The 24,927-nt window shown below is 45.8% G+C and overlaps 1 protein-coding gene across 2 annotated transcripts in view; it reads left to right on the top strand.

Moving 5' to 3' along the window:
* Window positions 1-13,259, top strand: part of Bfsp1 (beaded filament structural protein 1) — a 40,415-nt gene extending 27,156 nt beyond the window's left edge. For both annotated transcript variants that reach the window (XM_052183775.1, XM_052183776.1), the window contains exons 6-8: window positions 8,401-8,621; window positions 10,531-10,616; window positions 12,159-13,259. In XM_052183775.1, coding sequence (XP_052039735.1) covers window positions 8,401-8,621; window positions 10,531-10,616; window positions 12,159-13,126 — 1,275 coding nt within the window. In that variant the 3' untranslated portion in view covers window positions 13,127-13,259. The remainder of the gene's footprint in view (window positions 1-8,400; window positions 8,622-10,530; window positions 10,617-12,158) is intronic.
* The last annotated feature ends 11,668 nt before the right edge of the window (window positions 13,260-24,927 follow it).

Raw genomic sequence — 24,927 nt, 5'->3', positions numbered from 1 at the left:
AGCACAGCACCCTTCAAGTGTGGGGGTGTCCTGGCCGACTTGGCTGTGGCTTGCCGCCACAACACTGCTGTGCAAGAGGGCGAAACAAGAAGCGTCGCCTCTACAGACAGCACACCGCTTCTTTCCACACCGCGGTAAAGTGGACCAGCGCAAGTCTGCGATGCTCTGCAAGTGCTTGTCAGTATCCGAGGGGGATGAGTCTCCACCGCACCACGGATGCTGAAATTCATCCTTGCTCCAGTCTCCGAAGTGCTTAGCGTTTTTATGTAGACTGTGAGGTTCTCCCACAGGCTTTAGCTCGGCCCAGGAACTTACAACACCCAGGATGGTGTGAGTAGGTGTACGTAGCTTCGCCTTTTATTATTTAGGAAGTGAGGACAAGAATGGCTTTGTATCTGTTCAGACATAATTAAAAAAATGCTCCCACTCTCCAGTCGGTTGAGTGGGACTCTTAGGATCCAGAGGGGTGACTGTTGAGTGACAAAGCCTACTGGTCTAATGAAACCCAGGTTTGCCACCTTCACAGTTGTCACAAAAACCCATGTATGGGAAGTGGCTTCTGTGTATTTTCTCATTTTCGCACTGTTCTGTAAGCCAGAGAGTGGGGCAAGCAGGTTGGCCTCTCTGTTCTGGGTCTCCCAGGACGACATAAAGGAGGTGGCCCCAGCTGGAGGATCGAATGGGAGAACTTGTTTTCAGTGTCATTCGTGTGTTGGTACAAGTCAACCCTGCCAGCCTGGAGCGGGGAGGACCTTGTTTCCTTGTTGGCTTTAGTCACAGAGGCCATGCATTCCTTGACCCAAGGCCAGTACTGTGCATAAAGCCCTGGCTCTAACCCTCTGACTCCAACTTCACGTCTCTGGATTCTTTCTCTTTTTGGGCTTATGTGATTAGGATTAATTTAAATAACTTACTTTTTAAAGAAAAGTTAATTAAGAACTTTAAGAGCCTGAGATTGGAGCTGGGGGCCTCTCCTTCAAGTAAGCCAAACACAGATGCCCAAGTCCCCTGAGGATTCACTTCTTCCAGGTGGAGGAGGAATGACAGGCAATTCAGTGTCTTGAGGGGACCTGAAAACGGTTTTATTGATTGGCAAACCTGATGAGCCCTGACCTCTTTTTCATCAAGGTTCTTTACCGCCATCTAGTGGTGGGATTTAGTCAGCGCTCGATCAGGGCAACATCTTTTTTTTTTTTACTGCATTTTTTTAATTGAAAAAGGAAATAAAAACATTTTATGATAAAATTGAAGATTTACATGGAAAATATTTCTGATAAAATAGAATCTATATGTAGAAAAATGTTAAAATTGACAATTTTCATGGAAATTAAAGAGTAAAATGGTAGACATAAAAACATTGCTAAATTAATTGAAAAAGGAAGTAGAAACATTTTGTGATAGAATTGAAGATTTACATAGAAGTATTTCTTTTTTTAAATATTTTTATTTTCTATATTCTTTGTTTACATTCCAAATGATTTCCCCTTTCCCAGATCCCCCCTCCCCATATGTCCCATAAACCTTCTTCTCTCCATCCATTCTCCAATCACCTCCCTCCTTTTTCTCTGTCCTTATATTCCATGGAAATATTTCTGATAAAATTGTAGAGAAATGTAGAAAAACATGTTAAAATTGAAGATTATTATGGGAAATTTTATATAGATATGATGGTAGGGATAAAAGTATTCCTAAGTTGATTGAAAGTGGAATTATAAATATTTTCTGATAAAGTTGAAGATTTACATAGAAAATATTTCTGATAAAATTGAAGAAATATATAGAAAAACATGTTAAAATTGAAGATTATCATGGAAAATTATTCAGATAAAATGGTAGGCATAAAATAATTCTAAGTTGATTGAAAGTGGAATTATAAACATATTCAGGTAAAATTGAAGATTTGCATGGAAAATATTTCTGATAAAATTCAAGAAATATATAGAAAAACACGTTAAAATTGACTATTTCATGGAAAATTATACAGATAAAATGGTAGACATAAAAATCTTTCTAAATTAATTGAAGGTAGAATTAACATTTTGTGATAAAATTAGAGATTTACATAGAAAATATTTCTGATAAAATAGAAGAAATATATAGAAAAACATGTTAAAATTGAAGATTATCATGAAAAATAATGCAGATAAAATGGTGGACATATAAAAAATTACTAAATTAATTGAAAGAGGAATTACAATCATATTCTGATAAAATTGAAGATTTACATGAAAAATATTTCTGTTAGCCTGTCTTTTTATTGGGGAATTGAGTTCATTGATGTTAAGAGATATTAAGGAATAATTATTGTTGCTTCCTATTATTTTTGATATTATTTTTATGTTTGTGTGGTTATCTTCTTTTGGGATTGTTGGAAGAGGATTACTTTCTTGCTTTTTTTCTAGGGTGTAGTTTCCCTCCTTGTGTTGGCATTTTTCCATCTATTATCCTTTGTAGGACTAAATTTGTGGGAGGATATTGTGTAAATTTGGTTTTATCATGGAATGTCTTGGTTTCTCCATCTATGGTGATTGAGAGTTTTGCTGGGTATAGCAGTCTGGGCTGGCATTTGTGTTCTCTTAGGGTCTGTATGAGATCTGCCCAGGATCTTTTAGCTTTCATAGTCTCTAGTGAGAGAAGTCTGGTGTAATTCTGATAGGTCTGCCTTTATAAGTTACTTGCCCTTTTTTCCTTACTGCTTTTAATATTCTTTCTTTGTTGAGTGCATTTGGTGTTTTGATTATTATGTGCTGGGAGGACTTTCTGGTCTGGTCTAGTCTGTTTGGAGTTCTGTAGGCTTCTTGTATGTTCATGGGCATCTCTTTCTTTAGGTTAGGGAAGTTTTCTTCCATAATTTTGTTGAAGATATTTACTGGCCCTTTAAGTTGTAAATCTTTGCTCTCTTCTATACCTATAATGCTTAGGTTTGGTCTTCTCATTGTGCCCTGGATTTTCTGGATGTTTTGGCTTACAAGCTTTTTGCATTTTGCATATTCTTTGACTGTTGAGTCAATGTTTTCTATGGTATCTTCAGCACCTGAGATTTTCTCTTCTACCTCTTATATTCTGTTGTTGATGCTTACATCTATGGCTCCTGATTTCTTTCCAAGGTTTTCTATCTCCAGAATTGTCTCTCTTTGTGATTTCCTCATTGTTTCTACTTCCACTTTTAGATCCTGGATGGGTTTGGTCAGTTCCTTCACTTGATTGTGTTTTCCTGTAATTCTTTAAGGGATTTTTGTGTTTCCTCTTTAAGGGCTTCTGCTGTTGACCCATGTTCTCCTATATTTCTTTAATAGAGTTATTTATGTCCTTCTTGGAGTCCTCTATCAACATCATGAAATGCGATTTTAAATCCAACTCTTGCTTTTCTCGTGTATTGGGGTATCTGGGACTTGCTGTGTGGGAGAGTTCTGATGTTGCCAAGTAGTCTTGGTTTCTGTTGGTAGGGTTCTTGTGCTTGCCTTTCGCCATCTGGTTATATCTGGTGCTAGTTGGTCTTTCTGTCTCTGGCTGGAGCTTGTCCCTCCTGTGGGCCTGTAAGCCTGTGTCCACACTCCTGGGAGACCAACTCTCTTCGGGCAGGGTCTGTTCACAGAAGGCTGTGGAGCCACCTGGTTCCATGGTGCAAACGGCAGACTGTAGACTCCTATCCCAGCAGTTCCATTTATCTTATGCCCTGGTGACCTCCTAGCTGTTCCTTCTAGAGGAAGTTGGAGATCTCACCTTTGTGCTCACAAGTGAAAGTGCTGCTGGGAGATCACTCTCTCCTGGTGGGCCGTGCACAGAAGGCTGTGGAGCCGCCTGACTCCCTGGTGCCAATGGCGGCCAGAAGACTAGGGCACCATCTCTTAACAAAACCACATTTATTCTCTCTGTCTCTCTGTCTCTGTCTCTCTCTGCCTCTGTCTCTCTCTCCTCTATGGTGTGTGCATGTGTGTGCATGCACATGTGGAGTTCAGAGGACAACTCTCAGAGGTCTATTCTTTTCCTTTTATTGTATGCGTCCTAGGGCTCAAACTCAGGTGGTCAGGCTTGGTAACTAGAACCTTTACCCACAAAGCCATCTTGCTGATTATATCATCATCATCATCATCATCATCATCATCAATCATCTAAGTTAACCCATTTATTGTCAGAGGTATCAAACAGTGATGCTCCCATTGATCTTTCCTTCCGTTCTTTGATGGTTGACTTGGTTGTGCCAGCAGAAGCGTGGTGGGTCCAGGCCCTACCAGCCACTGTTCTCATACAGTGCCACATGCCCATAGCCCACATCTTGGTCTTGCCACAGGACGAACAAGGGTACTTGGCATGCTCACCGGTTTCTTCTTCACCATTTTCTAGGTAGCGGTTCTCAACCTGTGGTTCGCAAACCCTTCGGCAGCTATTTATCTCCAAAAATATTCACATTAAGACTTTATAACAGTAGCAAAATGACAGCTATGAAGCAGCAACAGAACTAATGCTATGGTTGGGGGTCACCGCACTAGGAGGAACTGTATGAAAGGGCCACAGCATCAGGAACGTGGAGAAGCACTGTGAGGGAGGCACCATATTGGGTCCCACAGTTCCTGACTATTGTGACCTTCTTGGTGCATTTAGCCCTGTCACTGTGATCGAGGGATGAACTGGGAGAGCCTCTTCCTCCTTTTAAATAAAGGTCTCACACCCAACAGCATTCTAGTCTTAAGAGGACTGAGACTGGCGTTCACTGCACAGAAGGGCAGGTGTCTGGCTCCTGCATAGGCTCCTGCTGCCCTGTGCTGCTGTCTGAGAAGACTGGAAGAGACAGACCATCTAATGTTCTAAGCAGAGACAGCGTTCCTCTCGTGAGGGCTGGTGGAGATTGGTGGTTCCCAGTGAGGAAGGGCTGGCAGCGATTGGTGGGTCCCAGCGAGGAAGGGCTGGCAGCGATTGGTGGTTCCCAGTGAGGAAGGGCTGGCTGTGATTGGTGGTTCCCAGCACAGTGAGGAAGGGCTGGTGGCGATTGGTGGTTCCCAGCGCAGTTCGGGGATGCTGCATCCTTGAGGCTTCCCTCAGCCACACCCAAGCTGGCGGAAGTGAAGCTGATTGCTTTTCTTGAATATTATTTTTTCTGATGTGTAGTTTATGTTTTTGAGCTATAAAAGCCACACTGGTGTAGACAGAAGTTTAGTTTCATAAACAGATCCATATCCTTGGACAGTGAGGAAGATGGATGGGTCCGAGGAATGCCGTGGGAAATGGGCTGTTTGTCAAAGGCTGGACGGTGCCTGAGACACATGGCATGGATCCCTGAGGGCGTAGCTTTAAAACATGCGCGCCTTCAAAGAAACAGCCAATCAGCAAATTATCCACCACCGAAGCAGAAAAGCCATCGGTCAAATCATGTTATAAAAACCTAGTCTCTAACTTTGTTCTTGAGATACCCTTTGCTGTCTGGCTTACAGTTTAGAGGCCTGAAACCCTCAAGGAACTCTCTGCCTGTGGTCGCGTTGAGTCCCCTGTGCATTCTGTGAGGAGAGCTGGTGCCTCTGACTGTGATAGCTAGCAATGTAGTTTACCAGGGCCCTGGAGTGGATTCTATCTCTCACGACTCACTTAACTCTGTCTCTGTCTCTCTCTGTCTCTCTGTCTCTGTCTCTGTCTCTCTCTGTCTCTGTCTCTCTCTGTACATACTGCCCACTGCTCACCTCCATTCTGGGGGAGGATAGGATGGGGAGGCCACAGTTTCAGGAAATATCTCGCTTTCTGCCCAGGTTGGTTTGCATCTTGCTGTGGTGTTGATGGGAAAGTCATCTCTTCTGTAGGCCTCGATCTCCTCATCCGTAGCAAAAGGAACACTAGCAGCTCCTCCCTGACGGGGCTGTAGTGAATTTGGTGAGTTGATCCATTACCAAGATGAGGATTTGCTTACAGACCAGGTCTCCATACACAGAGAGGACGCAGGTTCTTGGCACACCTCCCTCTTTCTTCTGTCCTTTACTGAGGGACATTTCACTCACATACAAAAGGTGAATGAGAAAGCTCTCAAGCCTTGTGTCTCCGTCTCCTGGACGTGTGCTCCACACATTCCCTCAGTGTCACTAGGAAGCAGCTCTTGAGAAACAATCCCCCTGTTAGTGTGTGTGACCACTGTCATTTGGGCACGATCATGGCTACCACAGTGGGTGGTGGGTGTGACTTGACATTTGACATTATGGGTGGAGACCGATTTTGGAGGACTAGAAAAACCCGTGGCAACTGGCCTAACCTGGAAGGACACTGTTGTAGTTTGTAATAATTTAGATTTCTACAAGGTTGGGAAAAAATAGCACTACATTCTGTATTTTCTCTGCCCAGCCCCCGCCCCAAGTTAACATTCTGTAACCGCATAGACAGTGGACGACAGCAGGAGAGTCACAGAGATGCCTTGTCTACCGCCTGCTGCCCGCGGCCCGTGCTGAGACCCTCTGCCGGAGCAGTGCCTTAGTGTTCCTGCCTGGATGGCTTTGTTGATGTGAGGAGCTTGTGGACCAGACCTCCACTTGGGCTTCCCTAACGCCTTGTCACATCTGACTGAGGGCCTTCTGAAAGTGCCGTTTCTCCTGACAGTGCTGACTTCCAAGACTTGGCTGACATGATCCATGCTGGGAAGGATTTCCCCAACCCTGAAGGCGGTGGTTGTGACAGGAAGCTATGACATTTGAGAGCATGTATGCCTCAGGGACCAGGAACCAGGATCTGAGGCACTGGCTCCCTGGCTCTCTCTCCCTCTTCCCTCTCTTGACACAGGCTTCTTCATCCCTGTTTATCTTCCTTCTTTGGTTTCTTTGCTGTGTCTGAAGACTTCTCTCTCTCAGCTTCTCCATGTACATCACAAAGGTCACTGCTTCAGAATGGCAGCGTCAGGTCCCCACTGTGAGTCCTCCTAGTAGTCTGGAACCTGCTTCCACCCCACTGCTTCTGAGATGTCCCTTCTGAAGTCCCAGGGGAGAAGATAATGGTGGGGTCTCCTGAGCTGGGTTCAGTGCTGGTTCCAAGCTCTGTGCATTGTGGGGCGGAGACAGGCAGCTCTCAAGAGCTGGCTAGCCGGCCAGGCTCACCCAAATGGTAAGCTTCTGGTTCAGTGGGAGATATCTTTCAAGGTAAGAAGGTTGATAATGATTCCAGAAGGAAGACATTCTGCTCTGGCCTCAGCACATGTTGGACCCCCACACCCGCACATTGGGTACGTACCTCACCTTCTACCACATCCCCATATCTCCACCCACCCCACACAACACACATACAACACACACACACCCTCCACCCCCACATATACACATCACACATACACTACACAATCACACATATGCCATGCATACATATGTATCATGCACACTACATGTACATATAGATACATGTACATACTCCCCACATACACAAATCACATGCCTATACACATATCACACCCACACATTAGTATATCACACACATATACACTTATCACATATCTCCACACCACACACACACATATATGCACACATGCCTCCTAACATCATCAAAAGGGTTCCTTTGCAATCTAAGTTTCCAAATATTACCACTGAGGGAAGAGTCCAGTTGTCACAGCAACGGTTGTCACTAGGATACCCAGCGTGCACACTTGGGCTTGGATGGAGGAAGCACCTTGAAGTCCACATGCACGGACTTGGGTACAGATGTCTGTATCCAGCTGTATATAGCTTCAAGCATGGGCCAGGGACCAGCACCACCAGCATCCCCTGGGAGCTGGCTGGAGAAGAGTCTGTCAGCTCCACCCCTGGAGTCAGGGTCCCCACCTCCCCACCCCTCGGCTCCAATGCACTGAGCAGTTGGAGAAGTAAGGTTCTCAGTAGAAGCAGTAGCCTCGCTTCACCGTTTTTAAGGCCCATGCTTGTGAAATCCTTTCCTTCTTGAGATGACTCTTTGGTAAGCTCGCCACTGGGTTCATATGTAGGTCGGGCGCACTCCCAGAAGCTCTTGAAAGTAATAAAAATGACCTGTTTTCCAACCCCATTCTTAAAAACTTAATTTAAATTTATATATCGTGTGTGTGTGTGTGTGTGTGTGTGTGTGATGCTCGTAGGCATGCACAGAGAAGCCCGAACAAGATGTCAAGTATCTCTATCATTCTTGATCGTATTCTTTGAGACAGGGTCTCTCACTGGCCTTGAGACTGAGCATTTCAAGTAGGCTGGTTTGCTGGCCAGCTCCCCGGCTCAGCCTGCGTCTCATCCCCCCCACCCCCCAGCCCGCCAGCATGGGGCCTTTTGCATGGATGTTGGGGATTTGAACTCAGGTCCTCTTGCTTGCTCAGCAAGCGTTCATACTCACAGAGCCATCTTGCCAGCCCCCCCACAGTAGCCTTTACCTGTTTGGGGGAGGAGGGATGAGTTTCATACTGTTTGTGTTTGTCCACAGACAACGGCCCTGGAACAAGCTATTAAGCATGCTCACGAGTGTTACGATGATGAGATACAGCTTTATAACGAGCAGATAGAAAACCTTCGGAAGGAGATAGAAGAGGCGGAGCGGGCTCTGGAGAGGTCGTCCTATGACTGCAGGCAGCTGGCCGTGGCCCAGCAGACCCTGAGGAACGAGCTAGAGCGATATCATCGGATCATTGAGATCGAAGGCAACAGGTGTGCTCGCGGATCTGTGTGCCCGCCTCCCTGGCCTGTCCGCATCCTCGCTCTGCAAACCTTTGTCGAGTGCTCACTGTGTGCCCGGAACAGGTGGAGGGAGTGGTGATGTGGCGGGCAAGGAGACTCAGACATCCCTGACTTGAAGATGGATAACTGCAGCGGGAGTGTGACAGAGCACCCGAGGAGATTTGGGGGAGAGCATGGGAGGGAGGGGGTGATTGAAGGTATGCGTGATAGTTAAAGTTGGGTGAAACAGCCGCAGTTAGGGGTGTGCTTTGTGCCCCCTGGGAACTGATGGTCTAGCAGGCGCCTTCCCACTGCGTGACACTGGGGAGTGTTTGAAGCTGCTGCTGCTGCCACCCGTGCCTACTGTCTCAGAGGATCAGTGTGGGTCTTCTCTGTGATAACCCCACTTACTGCTGGGAAACTCTCTCTCTCTCTCTCTCTCTCTCTCTCTCTCTCTCTCTCTCTCTCTCTCTCTCTTTCTCTGGGCTATGCTGATAGTCATCTATAGATAAGCTTTGGAGAACGGGTCAGGCAACCAGTTGTGGCTCTTCAACCTCATCCTCCCGTTCTTTGGATTTAGGTTGATTGACACTAGATGCCCTCCCTGTCCTAGGCTTTGCAGCAGAGCTCCTCCTCCCCCTGCTCCAGAGCTCCTCCTCCCCCCTGCTCCAGAGCTCCTCCCCCCTGCTCCAGAGCTCCTCCCCCTCCCCTGCTCCAGAGCTCCCCCACCTCCAGAGCTCTTCCCCCTCCCCTGCTCAAAACTCTTCCCCCTCCTCTGCTCCAGAGCTCCTCCCCCCTGCTCCAGAGCTCCTCCCCCTGCTCCAGATGCTTTGCCTCAGCTGTGTGCCCGGTGCAAACATCTACCAGGGAAAGCGGGCTTTTCTCTATTCTCTCTCTGCCAAGAGCCACGTGTCCTAGGGGCGCTCCACACTCTGCATGGTCTCTGTGACTGCTGTGAGCACCCCCATGAAAAGAACTCGAGAACTGCACTTAATTCCCTTTTGACAGTTTTGTGTGTGTGTGTGTGTGTGTGTGTGTGTGTGTTTTCGAGACAGGGTTTCTCTGTGTAGCCCTGGCTGTCCTGGAACTCACTCTGTAGACCAGGCTGGCCTTGAACTCAGAAATCCACCTGACTCTGCCTCCCAAGTGCTGGGATTAAAGGTGTGTGCCGTGACAATTTTTGTGTTGGGGAAAGGGCAGCCTGCAAAGTTAATGGCACACTTGCTTGGTTGGCTTGTTAATACCATTTTTGAAGTAGACTAAAAACAGATAAAAATGTCGCAGTGTAGACTGAGCAACTCCTGAGCACTCTACTTAGCTCCAGTAACATTTTACATCTTCCCCCATTTCTTTAAACAGTTTTATATTTACATACTATATATTATTTGAAATTTTTATGTATTATTTATTCTAGATATTATTTTATGTCCTATATTATGTGTATTATATTTTATATGTTATATCGTATATATGCATATTATATATGTGATATCCTCAATACATAGGTATCTTGTATATTGTACATTCTATAGAGAATAGTTATTTGCCCTAAATATATCAGCCTGAATTTAACTTTTTAATTAACAAATAGAGGCCCCAGTCTCGGATCTGATGGAGACCCGCACTTTAGGTTCTGAGTAGTTGCGTGCAGTGTCCGCGGCCTTTTCATAGTGTATGGCTTGAGCTCAGAGAAACGAGGACGTCTGTGTGTCCTTGCCCGTGGTGTAAATGTCTGTGGTTCGCACATTGTGATGTGCAGTTCACGTCCACTTCTGTCTAGAGCAAGCTGTCTGTCTGTCTCCAGTTTTCATTCTTGCTCACTGTTCAAGGCGTGGTCTCGTCCCTCACACACTCGGTTTGATGAGCTAAAGACCACGTTGTTTCTGGTTCTCTCTGCCAGGTTGAGCTCCGTTTTCATCGAGACTCCTATTTCTCTGATGACCCCAAGCCATGGGGCCTCCCTCAGCCTGGGATCCAGTGTGAAAGGTAAAACTCCTCAAGCCTGGCCTCCGTCTTCCCACCCTGGCTTCCTCTATGTTCTTCCTCTGGCAAAAACAAGTGATTTTCTTCCTGCTTGTCATCCATGTTCCCCTCCAACCTGTCTAGAACTTCAGTGTGTGTGTGTGTGTATGTGTGTGTGTATGTGTGTGTGTATGTGTGTGTGTGTGTGTGTGCAGTGCACATGGGTATGCATGTGGGTGTGTGCAGGTGCACATGGGTGTGCATGTGTGTGTGGGCAGGTGCACATGGGTGTGAGTGTGTGTGCATAGGTGCACATGGGTTTGCATGTGTGTGCATAGGTGCACAAGGGTGTGCGTGTGTGTATGTGCAAGTACACATGGGTGTGCATGTCTATTGTTCCTTAGGTGACACTCAATCTTTTTGTTTTGCTTTGTTTTGTTTATTTTTTGTGACAGGGTCTTTCTATGTAGCTTTGGTTGACTTGGAACTTGCAAGAAGACCAGGTTGGCCTCAAACTCCATGGAGATCTGCTTGCCTCTGCTGTCTGAGTGTTGGGATTAATTGCATGCATCACTATTATCTCTGTCTGTCTGTCTGTTTAGGCAAAGTCTCTTATTGGCCTGGAACTTGGCAACTAAACTGAGCTGGCTGCTCCACCCGATATCCCTCTGGATTTCCTCAAAGGGAGGGAGAGGTGCCACTTCACAGTTAACCCTCAGTTGGAATCACACATGGAGACACTTGGCTCTGTACCATAACACCAAGCCGGAACAACTCCAGTTTCAGTTCTGTCCCTATGCTGTTCCCAGCAGAGTGCCTGGATCCCCGCTACACAGTGGGAACTCACTCCGCACAGCCTCAAACAAATCTACTGGGCCTATGAGAGGTTCAGGTGGCTTCAGGCTGGAGACAGCATCTGCCTACAGTGTCCCAACAACCTAATTGTGATATCCCTTGATTGTTATTCCCATTATGGGGCTGAAAGAGGAATTAATGCTGTTAAATTCAAAAATGAATATGTATCTGCATTTCTCTGTCTCCTAGCAAGGATCATATCACTACACCTCTTTTCCTGTACTTTTTCTTCTCCTGTGAATCCTGGAGAGTGAACTTGAGTCCTCATGCATATGTAACAAGCATTTTACAGACTGAGTTGCCTCCCTAGTCCAGAAATTGCTTTTATGTGAGGGAGATCACCTTCCCTCACTCTTTGCTATGTTCCCTTGTATAGGTAACTGAGCCAAGAAGTTTGTCAGGAGAAGAGTTCTTGGGAATAGCCCATGTGCCTCATGTCTCAGTGTGTCATTCTAGCTGAGGGTCAGCTGAGGAGTGGCACCTTTCCTTCTCTTTGGGAAAATCCAGAGGGATATTGTGACTCATGCAGAGTTTCTCAGCTGGCTGAGCTGGGACTCAGCATGGGTGACTGATCCGTGTTTCTTTCCCCACTGTTTCTGACTCAGCCTATTCCTGGGCGCTCGCCTTCAATACAGTTGGTATATTTCTCAGTGAATGTCAGTATTCCCTTTCATTGACATTTGGCTTAAGTTCCTGTGTGTCTTTCATTAGATCTTACCAGGGCTGTGCAGGATATTACAGCAGCTAAACCGAGACAGAAGGCCCTCCCCAGGAGCCTTCCAAAGAGAAAGGAGATTATAGCTCAAGATAAAGTGGACGAAACGCTGGAAGATGCACCATTGAAAACTCTGCAAGAGCCAAAGGCGGTGCAGGTGGAACAGAAAGCAGATGGTGACTCTCGGCCTGGAGCAGGGGGACGACATGAAGTAAGTCCAGCACCAGAAGGGGGTCCTGAGGATGTGCCAGACGGGGGCCAGTTGAGCAAAGCCTTCGGGAAGCTGTGCAGAGTAGTCAAAGAGAGAGTGAGTGGCCACAAGGAACCCGTGCCAGAGCCACCCGCGGACCTCTTCACCAAAGGACGGCATATACTCGTCACAGGGGACTCTAGCTTTGTTGATCCCGAGTTCTACTCCTCCTCCATCCCAGCTAGAGGTGGGGTGGTGGTTTCCATTGTGGAAGACTCTATGCATCATGACGTGGAGCCCTCTCCTGGGCAGCCCACGCCTCCTGTGGAGAATAGACAGGGGGTTCCCCAGGGCAGGGAAGGTGACCACTCAGACCATCAGCAAGTTACAGACAAGAATGGGACACGGGCCAAAGAACCAAAAGACCTGGAGGAAAGAGATGACGATGGCAAGAAGGAAGATGACAGGGGCAGGAGACCCTGTGCTGTGATCATACCTGGTCCTGAGGAAGCATCCACATCCCATCCCCAAGCGTCTGGGTCCAATCAGGATGGACCAGAGGGCACTGGGGGTAAGAGCAGTAGCCAGCCGGCAAAGAGCCCTTCGAAGGCATTGTCTTTTAAGAAGGTAGAGGTGGTGGAATCCATTGAGAAGATTTCGACAGAGAGTATTCAGACCTACGAAGAGACTTCCGTAATTGTGGAGACTGTGATTGGGAAGACAAAGGGCAACAAGAAACTGGGAGAGAGGAGCTCGCCGAACTCCAGGGTTTGAAGGACGAGAGTGTCTGGGGCCAGTGTCGGAGCAGTGCTTTGAGCTGGGCTCCTGTTTGGATTAGATCATAGCTGACCTGTCTGGCATTGCTGATGACCTTCATTAAACTGCTTTATCTTTGCTCGCACCATCTCCCTCGTGTAATTAATAGGGCTTCGGGTCAGCCATGCTGAGGACAAGGCTGGTCTCTCACTGGTGACTCAGCACACCATTCTCTTTCAGGAAGAGACGTGTCCTCAGCAGGCCTTGTTAGCGTTGGCCTTTGAGACAGGGTCTCTCCGTGTAGCAGTCTGTCCTTGAGCTTTTGATCTATCTGGCCCAGCCTCATAACTGTGGGGATTATAGGCATGATCCACCTTACCGGACGCAGCATGCTGCATAGATTCCTTAAAACCTCAGATGCTGTCTTGGTTTCACACAGGAAACAGCTAGTTGATGATAATGGGGCGTTCATTCCAGTCCGAGCACAAGTGTATGCTCGTGTGACTGAGGGTTTTATTAGACATGAATTGATAAGGTGTTTCTAAGTTTGGAGTCCCTCAAAAGCTGGTCCTGGAGAGAGAGAGAGAGAGAGAGAGAGAGAGAGAGAGAGAGAGAGAGAGAGAGAGAGAGGGAGAGAGGGAGAGAGGGAGAGAGGGAGAGAGGGAGAGAGGGAGAGAGGGAGAGAGGGAGAGAGGGAGAGAGGGAGAGAGGGAGAGAGGGAGAGAGGGAGAGAGGGAGAGAGGGAGAGAGGGAGAGAGGGAGAGAGGGAGAGAGGGAGAGAGGGAGAGAGAAACAGAGAGAGACAGAGACAGTGTGTGTGTGTGTGTGTGTGTGTGTGTGTGTGCATGTGTGTGTGCATACACATATGTGTGAGTATTCATCTGTGTGCAGTTCCACATGTGTGTATGCACGTATGTGGAGACCAGTAGGTAATGTAGGTGTTGTTCAGGTGCTGTCTACATGGCTTCTCACTGGATGGGAGATTACCAATTAGGACAGTCTGCCTGTCCCCCAGGTCCCAGGGACTCCCCTGTCCCTGCTTCCTCAGCATGCACCACTGTGCCTGGCTTCCTGGGTTGGCTTTGGGTAACTGAACGGAGGCTTAGGCTTGCATAACTGCAGCTCCACCCGCCAAGCAAACACTCGAATGGAAACAGGTTTTTTTTTGGTAATATGATTTCAGGAAGAACCAGGGAGCAGAAAGAGAGTCAGGAGGCGGAGGCTGACGATGGGAAGTCCGTCTCCAGGCAGGGCCAGCAAAGCTGGATCCCACTGAGCAGCTTTGGTAGCCAGAGTATGAAAGAGAAGTAAGGGGAGAGGTCTCCCACCTTCTACACACCCCACAATTCATGCATGTACACCAACACAAATGTACACACATGAATATATGCATGCATATATGTAAGAAGCTAGTGAAGTAGTCTAACAGGAGCTCATTGACTATATATTACGTGCCAGACACTGTAAGGGGAGATTTTTCAGATTTGTTTACGATTTCAAGTAATAGCATAGCCTTGTCACATCTGAGCATTCAAGTTTTTTTGTACACACCACACACACTCTCATACACACACACTCATACACACACCATATATACACATTACATACACACACCATATATACACATTACATACCCCACCCCATACCACATATACATGCACATACACTTGCTATGCCAAATTCTATAAAATAGAAAATAGATCATCATGGATCTTTACAAAAAGTGTGTGTGTGTATGTGTGTGTGTGTGTGTGTGTATGTGTGTATGTGCGTGTGTATGTGTGTGTATGTGTGTGTGTGTGTGTGTGTGTATGTGTGTATGTGTGTGTGTGTGTGGCTAGGCAACAAACCCAAGACCTTGTACCTGACTAACTATACCTTCAGCCCACAGAAATGTCAAGACTGCCTGCATGTGTCTGCTATTCTATTAACAGTCTAGAACTAGGTTTCTAACATAACAATTAGAGTTATTTCTTCACATGGATGCTCTATAATACACAAGAGACAGAGTGATTGTGCTTAAGTTGATTGTTGTGTTGGCCTAAAAAGGACAAAACAAGCACCTGGCAAGGCAGCCACACACTGTGAGAGAAAGCTGACAGGGTCACAGTGCCATTGTGGTGCTACTTTGTCAGGAACAACAGAAGACTAAACAGAGTCACCTTTCATCCTGAGGTAGAGCCTTAAACAGTCTTGTTCCGGATTCATTTGAGGCTTTGGTTTCAAGAAAGAAATATGCTTTTGTTGTTCCTTCGAAAAGATGAATGGAGAAGCCAGTCCACTCTGTAGTTTGAAATATTTATAACTTAAAAGCTTAGGAGAGAACGAGGTGAGCCGCTGGCTGGGCCCTGGGATGCAGGACCACGGGCCCGGTGTCTATTATATTAGACGTTAACAGCCACCGAGAAGCCTTTCTTTTCCCCACTAAGCCTTTTTATTGTCCAGACTGTGTGTTCAGTGAATATTCTTATACAAAAAGGCAGGGGGTACCATTTTGGAATGAAAGGCCATTTTTTTTTTTGTATTATATTTAATCAGCCAGGAAAAGTCGATTGGGAGTCTGTCCTGACAGGCTTTGTAAAGACTGTGGGGGGAGGGGATCAGATGTGACTCTGTTGCTCTGGTGTGGGAGAGAAGAGAGTGCTGAGGCAGACAGAACTGCATTGGAAAATCAGAAATGGTGCTACGAAGGAAGTCGAGGGGGTGGGCTTCGGGGCTGTGCTCTGAGGGATGTCGGTAGGGTGGACTGCAGCTGGGGTGACTGGTGGCGTCTACTTGGGATTGAATGGTAAAGAGAAGGCCCTATGGGGACTATGGCCTGTGATCTGAACGATGAAATGGGGCTTAGATCTGAGGGAAGAGCACTCCAGGCAGAGATAATTTTAAGTGCAGAAGCTCTGATGCGGGAATGGAGTTGGCCTGTTTAAATGAGGAGAGCCTCAGGGGTATAATGGAAGGAGAAGAGGTCAGGGTGGGAGGCAGAGGCCAGATGAGCCCCATTTCCTGGCAGGCTGCCTCAGCCTGAACGCAGGGACCATGGTGTGCAAAGTGGAGATGGCCTCAGGGGTGGGCACTTTGGCGGATAACTGGCCCCCCCTAGGGCCCCTGTGACCAGCCTCTCTTGCTCCTGTTGTGAGTCTGCTGTCTGCTGCCCTCCACTGACCCCTTCCTTTCCTATTTCCTTCTTGACATAGATGCTTCTTTTCACCTAAGCCGTTTGCTCTTGTCCCCTGTTCTTAGGGTTGGCTTCTGGGAAAATCCAGCCTAAGATATTGCTTGACCTTGTCTGTGCCCTTCCTTTCCCAGCCACACTGGCTATCAGTCAAGATATCCTTCCTGCCTTCACTGGTTTAGGCTGGGTGAGCTGCCCAGTCTTGACTCATAAGACCTCTCTCACTGAAATCGGGCCAGATGACCTAAGACTGACTGTGTTACAGCCTTCCTTTAAGGTAGTATTCTCAACTTGTGGGTTGTGACCCCTTTGGGGCTCAAATGACTCTTCCACAGGGGTCACCTAAGACTATCAGAAGACACAGATATTTACATTATGATTCATAACAGTAGCAAAATTACAGTTATAAAGTGGCAACAAAAATAATCTTAGGTTTGGAGGTCACCATGACATGAGCCACTGTATTAAAGGGTCGCAGCATTAGGAAGGCTGAGAACTGCTCTAATGGATGTGGTCTTATGAGGTCACGCCCCGATTCCTTCTCTGTATCCAGGCTCACAGACTCTCTGTGACTCCAAACCTTTGCTAGAAGACTTTTGGCCAAATTTTTCCAGACTTTACTTCTGGGAGTTACTCCAGATGCATTTCGTTTCCTGAGCCAGAGTTGGTTTCTGTTGTGCAACCCCAAAGGTTCTAAAACTAGTGACGAGTTATTGAGAGTCAGTCAATGGAGAACCAGAGAAGTCTGAATTCTGTTGGCTTTCACAAAAAGTAGATGGATGCTAATCAAGGTCTGGGCACTGGTGGCTTGCTGGGTCATGATGGCAGTTCAGTGTGCTGGCTCAGGAACTCTTGTCTCCTATTCCCAATCCTCTCTTTTCTTTGGGATCATCAGGTGGGGATCATCCAAACCACCCTTGTCCAGGCCTTGCCAGCTGTGCTCTGGAAAGCTCTGTCAGAGGAGTGGGGAAGGGTGCAGGGCTGCAGGAGGGAGAAAGGCCACCCGTGGCTGTTGGCTTCCTGTGTCAGTCCACAACACCCTGGTATTGCTTCTGCGATGGTCTAAGTCCCAGTGGCCCCAGATTCACACTCCGGCAGTCAAGGAGCAAGCCTCATGGATGAAATTATCAATGCAGTAGGTGAGGTTAAGTTGGAAGGTGCTGTCTATAAACTGGGAAGCAGACCTTCGCTGACCCCTCAGATCTGCCATCCATCCATTCCATCCGAATCCATCCTGGATGCCTCGTCTTCAGAGGTGTGGGTGGGCGGGGAGCAGTTGCTGTTCTCTGGAAGCTCCTGGTCTATGGTGCTCCACTCTGGTGGCCTGAACAGATGAATTCGGCTTCCTCACCCTGTTCCCTTGTGGAGCTGCAGCTGAGTCTGGATTTCAGTTGCTTCAGCACTTGAATAAATCAACCTAATTTCATTGGCCTTAGAGGTACCTGTAACTAACCTGTTTAGCCCTCCTGAGAGGTCTGGGGGCACAAGGGACATTAATTCCAGCCTCTCCTATGTATACCTGAATTTGTTGTTTAATACCACCCTGACCTACTTGGGCTTCTCCTGCACTCAAGAGTTTGAGAACAGGTTGAAAGCCATGATTCCTCAGAAGGCCTCTAGGCATCGCTCTCTCTGTTTCTAGTGGGAATCCAATTTCAGGGACTCAGGGATGCTGGGCAAACTCTCTACCAGTGAGCAATAGGCCAAGTTCTTGTGCATTGCTTTTACAAGTTAAAAGGTTAAAGATTCATGTTGAAGGAACATCAGGTGTCCTGAGGGAAAACTGAGGCCCCATTCTTAATTCAGATGACCACTTGTTATGTACACGCATGTGTGTGTGTGTGTGTGTCTCCATGGGAGTTGACTCCAGCTCACTCTTCTCAGGCATAGACTACCATCTTTAAGGCCTTGTGTATGTGCTTATACTCTGTTTCCTGGCAACAAAGAGAAGACAGATCCAGGTACCCCTTAGAGACTGGATGGCTGAGGCTCCCATATAGCTTATATACCTCTAAGCACGTGCTACTTAATGTTTTCTTTGGTCTTTTGAATCCCTTAACAATTCTTTTGCCCAGTTTCTGCTACTGTATTATTGCATTCTCTCTGTTAAATGTGCTGTTCTGGTTTCTGTCTCCTGAGTGTTGAAGGGATGGGCATGTGCTAAGAAAAGGGTGTGTCGAACAGGACACATCGATGGTCTGCCCACCACCAGGGCAAACTGACTTCATCCTGTTGCGGACCTCTTAAGAGACTGTCTGCAAAATCTTCAAGCTGTTCAAACAGGAGGCGAGGAAGCTGAGATATTACACCGTCAATTCCCATCCTCCTTTAGTTGACAGCGACCCTTGGGCACTGACACTTTGCTCCTCTGGCCTGCTTCAAGTAGGCCTGCTATGTTTCTGCAGTTGGTGAATACTGCAAGCAGATAGAGTGTCTGGCTTTTGGTGTGTATGGAAACTATACAAAGGTCTTCCTAATGAGCCAGAAAGCTACATTGGAAGGTTTGGCAACTTTCTTCCCCAAAGGGCTGGGGAGATTGCTCAGTCAGTGAAGTATTTCCTGCACAAGCGTGATAACATGAGGTCTACCCCTGGCACCTACTTCAAAAATAATCCAGATGTGGTGGGACATACCTGTAATCCTAGATCTGGGGAGACAGACACAGGAGGACCCCTGGGACTTGCTGACCAGCTCCAGGTTCAAGTGAGACACCATGTCTCAAAAAAAAACCCAAACAAACAAAAACCAAAACAAAACAGGTGGAGAGCAATTGGGGAAGATACCTGTTATTGACCTCTGGCCTCCAAAGATACACATGTACCCGTGAATATGAACACATGCAGACACTAAATGAATAAGGGTCACATAGTGTCTTACCATTACTCACCCCTGCTGTTGTAATCCAGCACAGACAGAACAAAGACAAGCAGGCATGTGCTGCTAACACAACTGCACTTACAAACACAGGCAGTGCCTGGATTTGCTCCATGGCCATAGCATTCTGCCTTTCTGACAGGAAGGCACCAGTAGGGCCTGCCAGTCCCTCAGCTCAGAACATTGGAAGGTGATGCTGTCCTGCATCTCCACCATCACGTTGGGAAATTCCACATAGTTGCCCCCTTGGCTTGAAACCTATAAGGGAGGATCTTGAAGTAACCATCACAATCATATTTATCCTAAAATTTTTTCTGTCATAGATTCGTGGTTGGGGCATGCTGGCAAATGAAGTGACCTCAAAACTCATACTATTTGGTACACTAATGACAAAGAACATTATTAGGTACAAATGCCAGGTTTGGATAGTAGCAACTAAACGCCACAAAAAGCCAGACTGATGCTAAAGAAATAAGTAAACAATAGGACTTTGGAGGTGAGGTCAAACTGATGCTTGCAAATAAAAAAAAAGGTAAAGAAATAAATAAAAGGACTTTTGAGTTGGTTTCTGGGGCAATCAGCTCCATGGTATTGGTGCCCTCAGCAGTCACACTTACCTCTTTTCTTACATGTGGGCATCCTGTGACCACAATGCCTACCTGTCACTTGTGCCTACCAGTCACTGGTCAAGGGCATGGGACCACAAGGGAAAATGGGAATAGTTCATGGAGTGTTCTTCTGGTGTCTCCCTCAACTTACTGAGACTATTAATTGCATCTTCAGGAATACTCACACCTAGATCCAGAAGAAATGCTCTTTCTTCTGCAGACGAGCCAGCAGATGAGATAGCGAGGCAATGCGTGAGACATTCCATGCTGGGATGTGACGGCCCATGCAGCAGAAGTATTTCTTGGTATATAAATAGGTGACAGGTGACGTAAGATTTAGGGGATTGGAAGTTTCATTGTTGGGCTGCTCTGACCTCTGAACTCTGTGGGTTGGGGTTTCTAACTGTCTTCTCACCCTGCCCCTGCCCCTGCCCCAGTCCACTCAGACTGAGAATTAGGAGTTCAGCAACACAAAGCCTTCATCTCTCTGGGCTGAGTTAGTAGCCAAGACTGGAGAATTTACCTCCCGATCAGATTTTGCTTCTTGATTCCTTAGAAATCTGAAATCAAATCTAAGCAGTATTTTTTTAAATGAAAGGAAAGGAATTAATAACTGAATAAGAAACTAGAGGGGACCAGAGACTCCCCACTTACTGGCTTATCTGCAGGAGAAAGAGCTTTTCTTCTGGATCTAGGTGTGTATCCCTGAAGATGCAGTTAATATTCTTGGGAAGTTGAGGGAGACACCAGAAGGCCGTGGGTGGATGTGGGGTGGGGCCCTGGCAGCTGATGGATTCGGTGCATCTAGGCCTGGCCTGCCCATTGTACTGGTCTCTGTTCTCAAGAGTCTCCCATTTTTCAGACACTAGGGTTTTCCAGTGTGCTAGTCGCTCTCTGCCCCTTTCTGCCAGCATGTCTCTCCATGCGTTTAAGTCCCCATAGGCTGAATGTCCTTTCTACCACCTTCTCTATCAACTCACTCTCTTCAGGGGCAGAGAACCGCTTTACTGGAAACAAGCGAATCATTTGCACTAGGTCATGAAACATGCACTGGTGTCATTTACTTCAAGCTCATATCCATTCTTTCTAATCTTTGTGGTTTTATTTATTTATTTTAAACACAATAGATTCTTGCATCTACAAACACTCTGGATACAAAGTCAACACATCTAATTTAGTGTTTCTCTTTCTATCTTAATATGTAAAGTACACAGTTATATGGTTTTACACTGTGTGTTTTCCATACAATCACATGAATTAATGAACACATCCATGGTATGGAAAACCATCATTAATTTATGATGACATGTGTGATGAAGGCACAGAGTAATAACTCTATAAGAATTTTAAAACATGGGACTGGGGAGATGGCACAGTTGTTAAGAGCACTTGCTGCTCTTGCAGAGGAACCAGGTTCGACTCCCTGCATCCATAAGGCAGCTTACAGCCATCTGTAACTCCAGTTCCAACAGGCAGACAGAATGTGCATAAAATAAAACAAATCAAAAAGTGAACAAAGAGAAAACACTACACTACACACACACACACACACACACACACACCCCTTACTCTTTAGTGTATCAATGCCTGAACAAATTTACTAATGTTTCCATGTCACAAGACCAAACTTTGGGCTTTATATATGTCCACATGTGTTTTTAGTCATAGGCCCCCTTTGAAGTTTTAATAATTGAGTGTAATAAAAATAGTATCAGTGCCCATGCCTTTAATCCCAGCACTTGGGTGGCAGAGGCAGGCGGATTTCTGAGTTTGAGGCCAGCCTGGTCTACAGAGTGAGTTCCAGGACAGCCAGGGCTACACAGAGAAACTTTGTCTCAAAAAAAAAAAAATAGGATCAGAGAACGTTACAAATGGTTTATGAGTTAGTTTAAAACAATGTTTAGAATAGCATAGGATCACATCGGAGTGAGGTACAATTAGTTTGCAATAATGCACAGTACCACCCACGAGGAGAGGTTACTGTGTCAAGCAGAATTAAAAACTCATTTTACAGGAATATCAGGCACCATGATAGGGGGTCTAATGCCACTGAGTATCCCATTCAATGCCTTACATCTCTTAGCTGTCCGGTGCTCATGTAGGATCATTAACAAGAACTGGTTGGTGCTGAGAGCAGAGTGTGCACATCCCCTGAACAGGGAGGAGGATGAGAAGATGCTTGGTGATTTCAGCAACCTATGTTCAGACCACTAAGCACGAAACTGAAATAGATTCCTGTTCAGTGCTCGGAGAGCTGCAGCTTTGGAGAGTTACCCAAACTGGCATTTGAACTCGTGGGAATGACAAATAAACCTTTGCATTAAGCTACTGAGATGCTGATTCTGTTATTATAGTATAATTTAGCTCAGTGTGTTCTAGCATCATCTTTCTAAAGGCATCTTTTTTTTTTTTTTTGAAACAGGGTCTCTATATAAGCCCTGGCTGTCTTGAACTAACTATGGAGACCAGGCTGGTCTCAATCTCACTGAGATCTGCCTGTCTCTGCCTTGCAAATATTGGGGTTAAAGGCAGGTGCCATCATAACTGGTCTAAACAGTTTTTGATCATGGCTCACAACAAGACATACACCATGTGCCAGTATACGTGCTCAGGTGGGAAGAAAGACAGATGCATGCCTGTACACACACACACACACACACACACACCCTGGGAGCAGGTACAATACTTAATACACATGACAGACCGATTCTCCCTTGTTAAGAGTTCTGGTCTTGACTACCTACACTGAATTTACAGCCCACTACCAACGATGGTAACTGAAGTCTCAGAAATGCTACTGTTGATCATAATTTGCACGTGACTTATCTGCTAATTGCACATCTGTCATGAATATTTACTAAAGGAGGCTTTTGAGGTCTATTTTGGCTCTAACACTGGGAGGAAGTGTTTTTGTACAAGATACAGCACATCCTACATATTTTCTGGAAGGTATGTTTTATTGTTGAGCCTCCTAATTTACAACATATATTTTTAAATTTACTTAAAAATTTTTGTCACAGGGAGTAACAATGTTAACCTGATTGTTATCCACTTGCTTTCAGGTTTTAAAATAAAGGACTGGCTCTTGCATCAGACTCAGGGGCATCATAAAAAACATCACTAGCTAAACAGTTGGTGTTAATACTGATGCCAACAATGAAACAGAAACCAAATATTTATATTTAGCACTATATATCTTTATATACTATATACTCATATCAAAACTTGCCATTTCTATTAAGAAGCAGATAAGTTACTCTCTAATTTCATAAATTATTACCACAAATGTGAAAATATGGACAACTATTTTATATTTCTGCTGCTGATATAAGACATTTAGTGTTTATACAGAGAGCTTCAAAATTACAGAGCTGTCATAATGGAAAGAGATGAACAGACATTTCACCTGAATCTCTACCGACCTTCTACTCAGCCGGAATCATTTTGATATTTTCTGAATACTCTTTTAGAGATGTATATGGTGTCTGTGTCTTCAATACATACAGAATACACACATATTTAGGTATATGTGTGTATGTACATTTATACAAGTATATATACACACACATATACACATGTATATAGTCTACATATGTATATATATTTCCATGTGCATTTATGTATGCGTGCACACAGAATGTCCTTTGGTTTTATTTCCAGACCATTGATGTGAAATGAATTTTTAATGATTACCATTTTTTCTTTAAATCTAAGGTGGTTTAAAAAGACCTTTGCAACAAGTAATAAATTTCTTTTAGAAATCATAAATATTAGTACACTCAAAAGCATGATACAGGGAAAGTTACAAGGTGTCAGAGAAGACAAAATCCATGGTAAAACGGGGGAGAACAGGAATGAAACAAGCTTTCCAGAATGCTTTCTTAAAATCGCACCCCCAGGAGTGGAACCCTAGTGCTTCTGAGCTGCTGGCTTCAGCCGAGGAACTCCAGGCTTTGTGCTTGCTTCAGGGAAGGGAGGGCGAGAGCCTGGCATGGGGGTAAGAGGACTGAACGCTGAGATTGAGTGGGAAGCTAATTCTTGGGCAGGCACCCCAAGTGACAGTGGGTTTCTTTAGTAATAACTGGGAATGAAACAGTGTCTTTTAAAGTTGACAGTTGTCACCTTTGGGGTGCTTGCTAGATATTCCCATGGTTGCTAAGGTGGAAACATGTTCTTTCCTTAAAGAGGTTGTATCTTGCTTCCTTCTGTCTTCGAGTTATGGGGAATGAAGTGGCATATGCCCCTCTCAATGCTACAAGCTCCTCGCAACCAGAGGTCTTCTGATGTGCCCCCCTTTCACCCACTGGTCTCTTCTTGAACAGTGACCCGTTTCCTCAAAACATCAGTGAAATCACAACTTGAGAGAAGGAGATAGTGCACTCCAGTGATAGTTTTGGGAAACCAAAGCCTTGGTGGGTGTGGGTAAAGCTGTCAAAAACAAATAAAAACAAACAGCAAAACAAAACAAAAAAACCTCTTGCCTCCTGGTTGTGTCATAACAGGGAACTCTAAAACTACTCAGGGAAAAGGATGCTCCTATTTCTAAAACCGGTCATCTGCTCTTTGCCAGACAGCTGCGAACCAACCTTGTAGTTTCTCTCTTGGATGGCTGTGTAGAGTCCCTGAAAACTTCGGTGTGTGGATGAACTCAATGTAAGAGGCATTTTGTCTCCTCCAGTGGGTTCAGTCCCAATGCAGAGCTGGTGTCAGAAGAGCCACATACTTTCATTTTATGTCACCCTGGCAGAGCAGAGGGGACATGATTTGGGTATTGGGAGTAAATTTTCAAAGCTCATGCCTTTTAAACCTCCCCACCCTGTCCAGTATTTGGGCTTCAGGGTTCCCTGGGGCCAGTATCTTTCTCATCACGCACCTCAGCTTACATTCCTGACTAGTCTTGCTTCATTCAAGCCACCTTCCAACCCCCATGCTAGAGCTGTGTTGTTCACTTTCTATCAGCATCTCAGCTGAGACCACAAAATATTCTTGAGTCCCCATGTGTGACTTTTTAGATGCATTCTCTTCTCTTCTCATATATGAAAAAAAATGGAGGGCAGAGCTGTCCTGGTTTCATGTGCAGTATAATCACCCATTTACATGACAGAAATAAAGGTCGAGTCACACATAGGACATAGATGTTGGTAGGAACGCTATATTTGGGCTAC

This window comes from Apodemus sylvaticus, chromosome 5 (assembly GCF_947179515.1).
Source record: "Apodemus sylvaticus chromosome 5, mApoSyl1.1, whole genome shotgun sequence".
Classification (NCBI taxonomy): domain Eukaryota; kingdom Metazoa; phylum Chordata; class Mammalia; order Rodentia; family Muridae; genus Apodemus; species Apodemus sylvaticus.
Note: the sequence above shows the minus strand (reverse complement) of the source record. Positions and strands in the feature narration are given on the sequence as shown.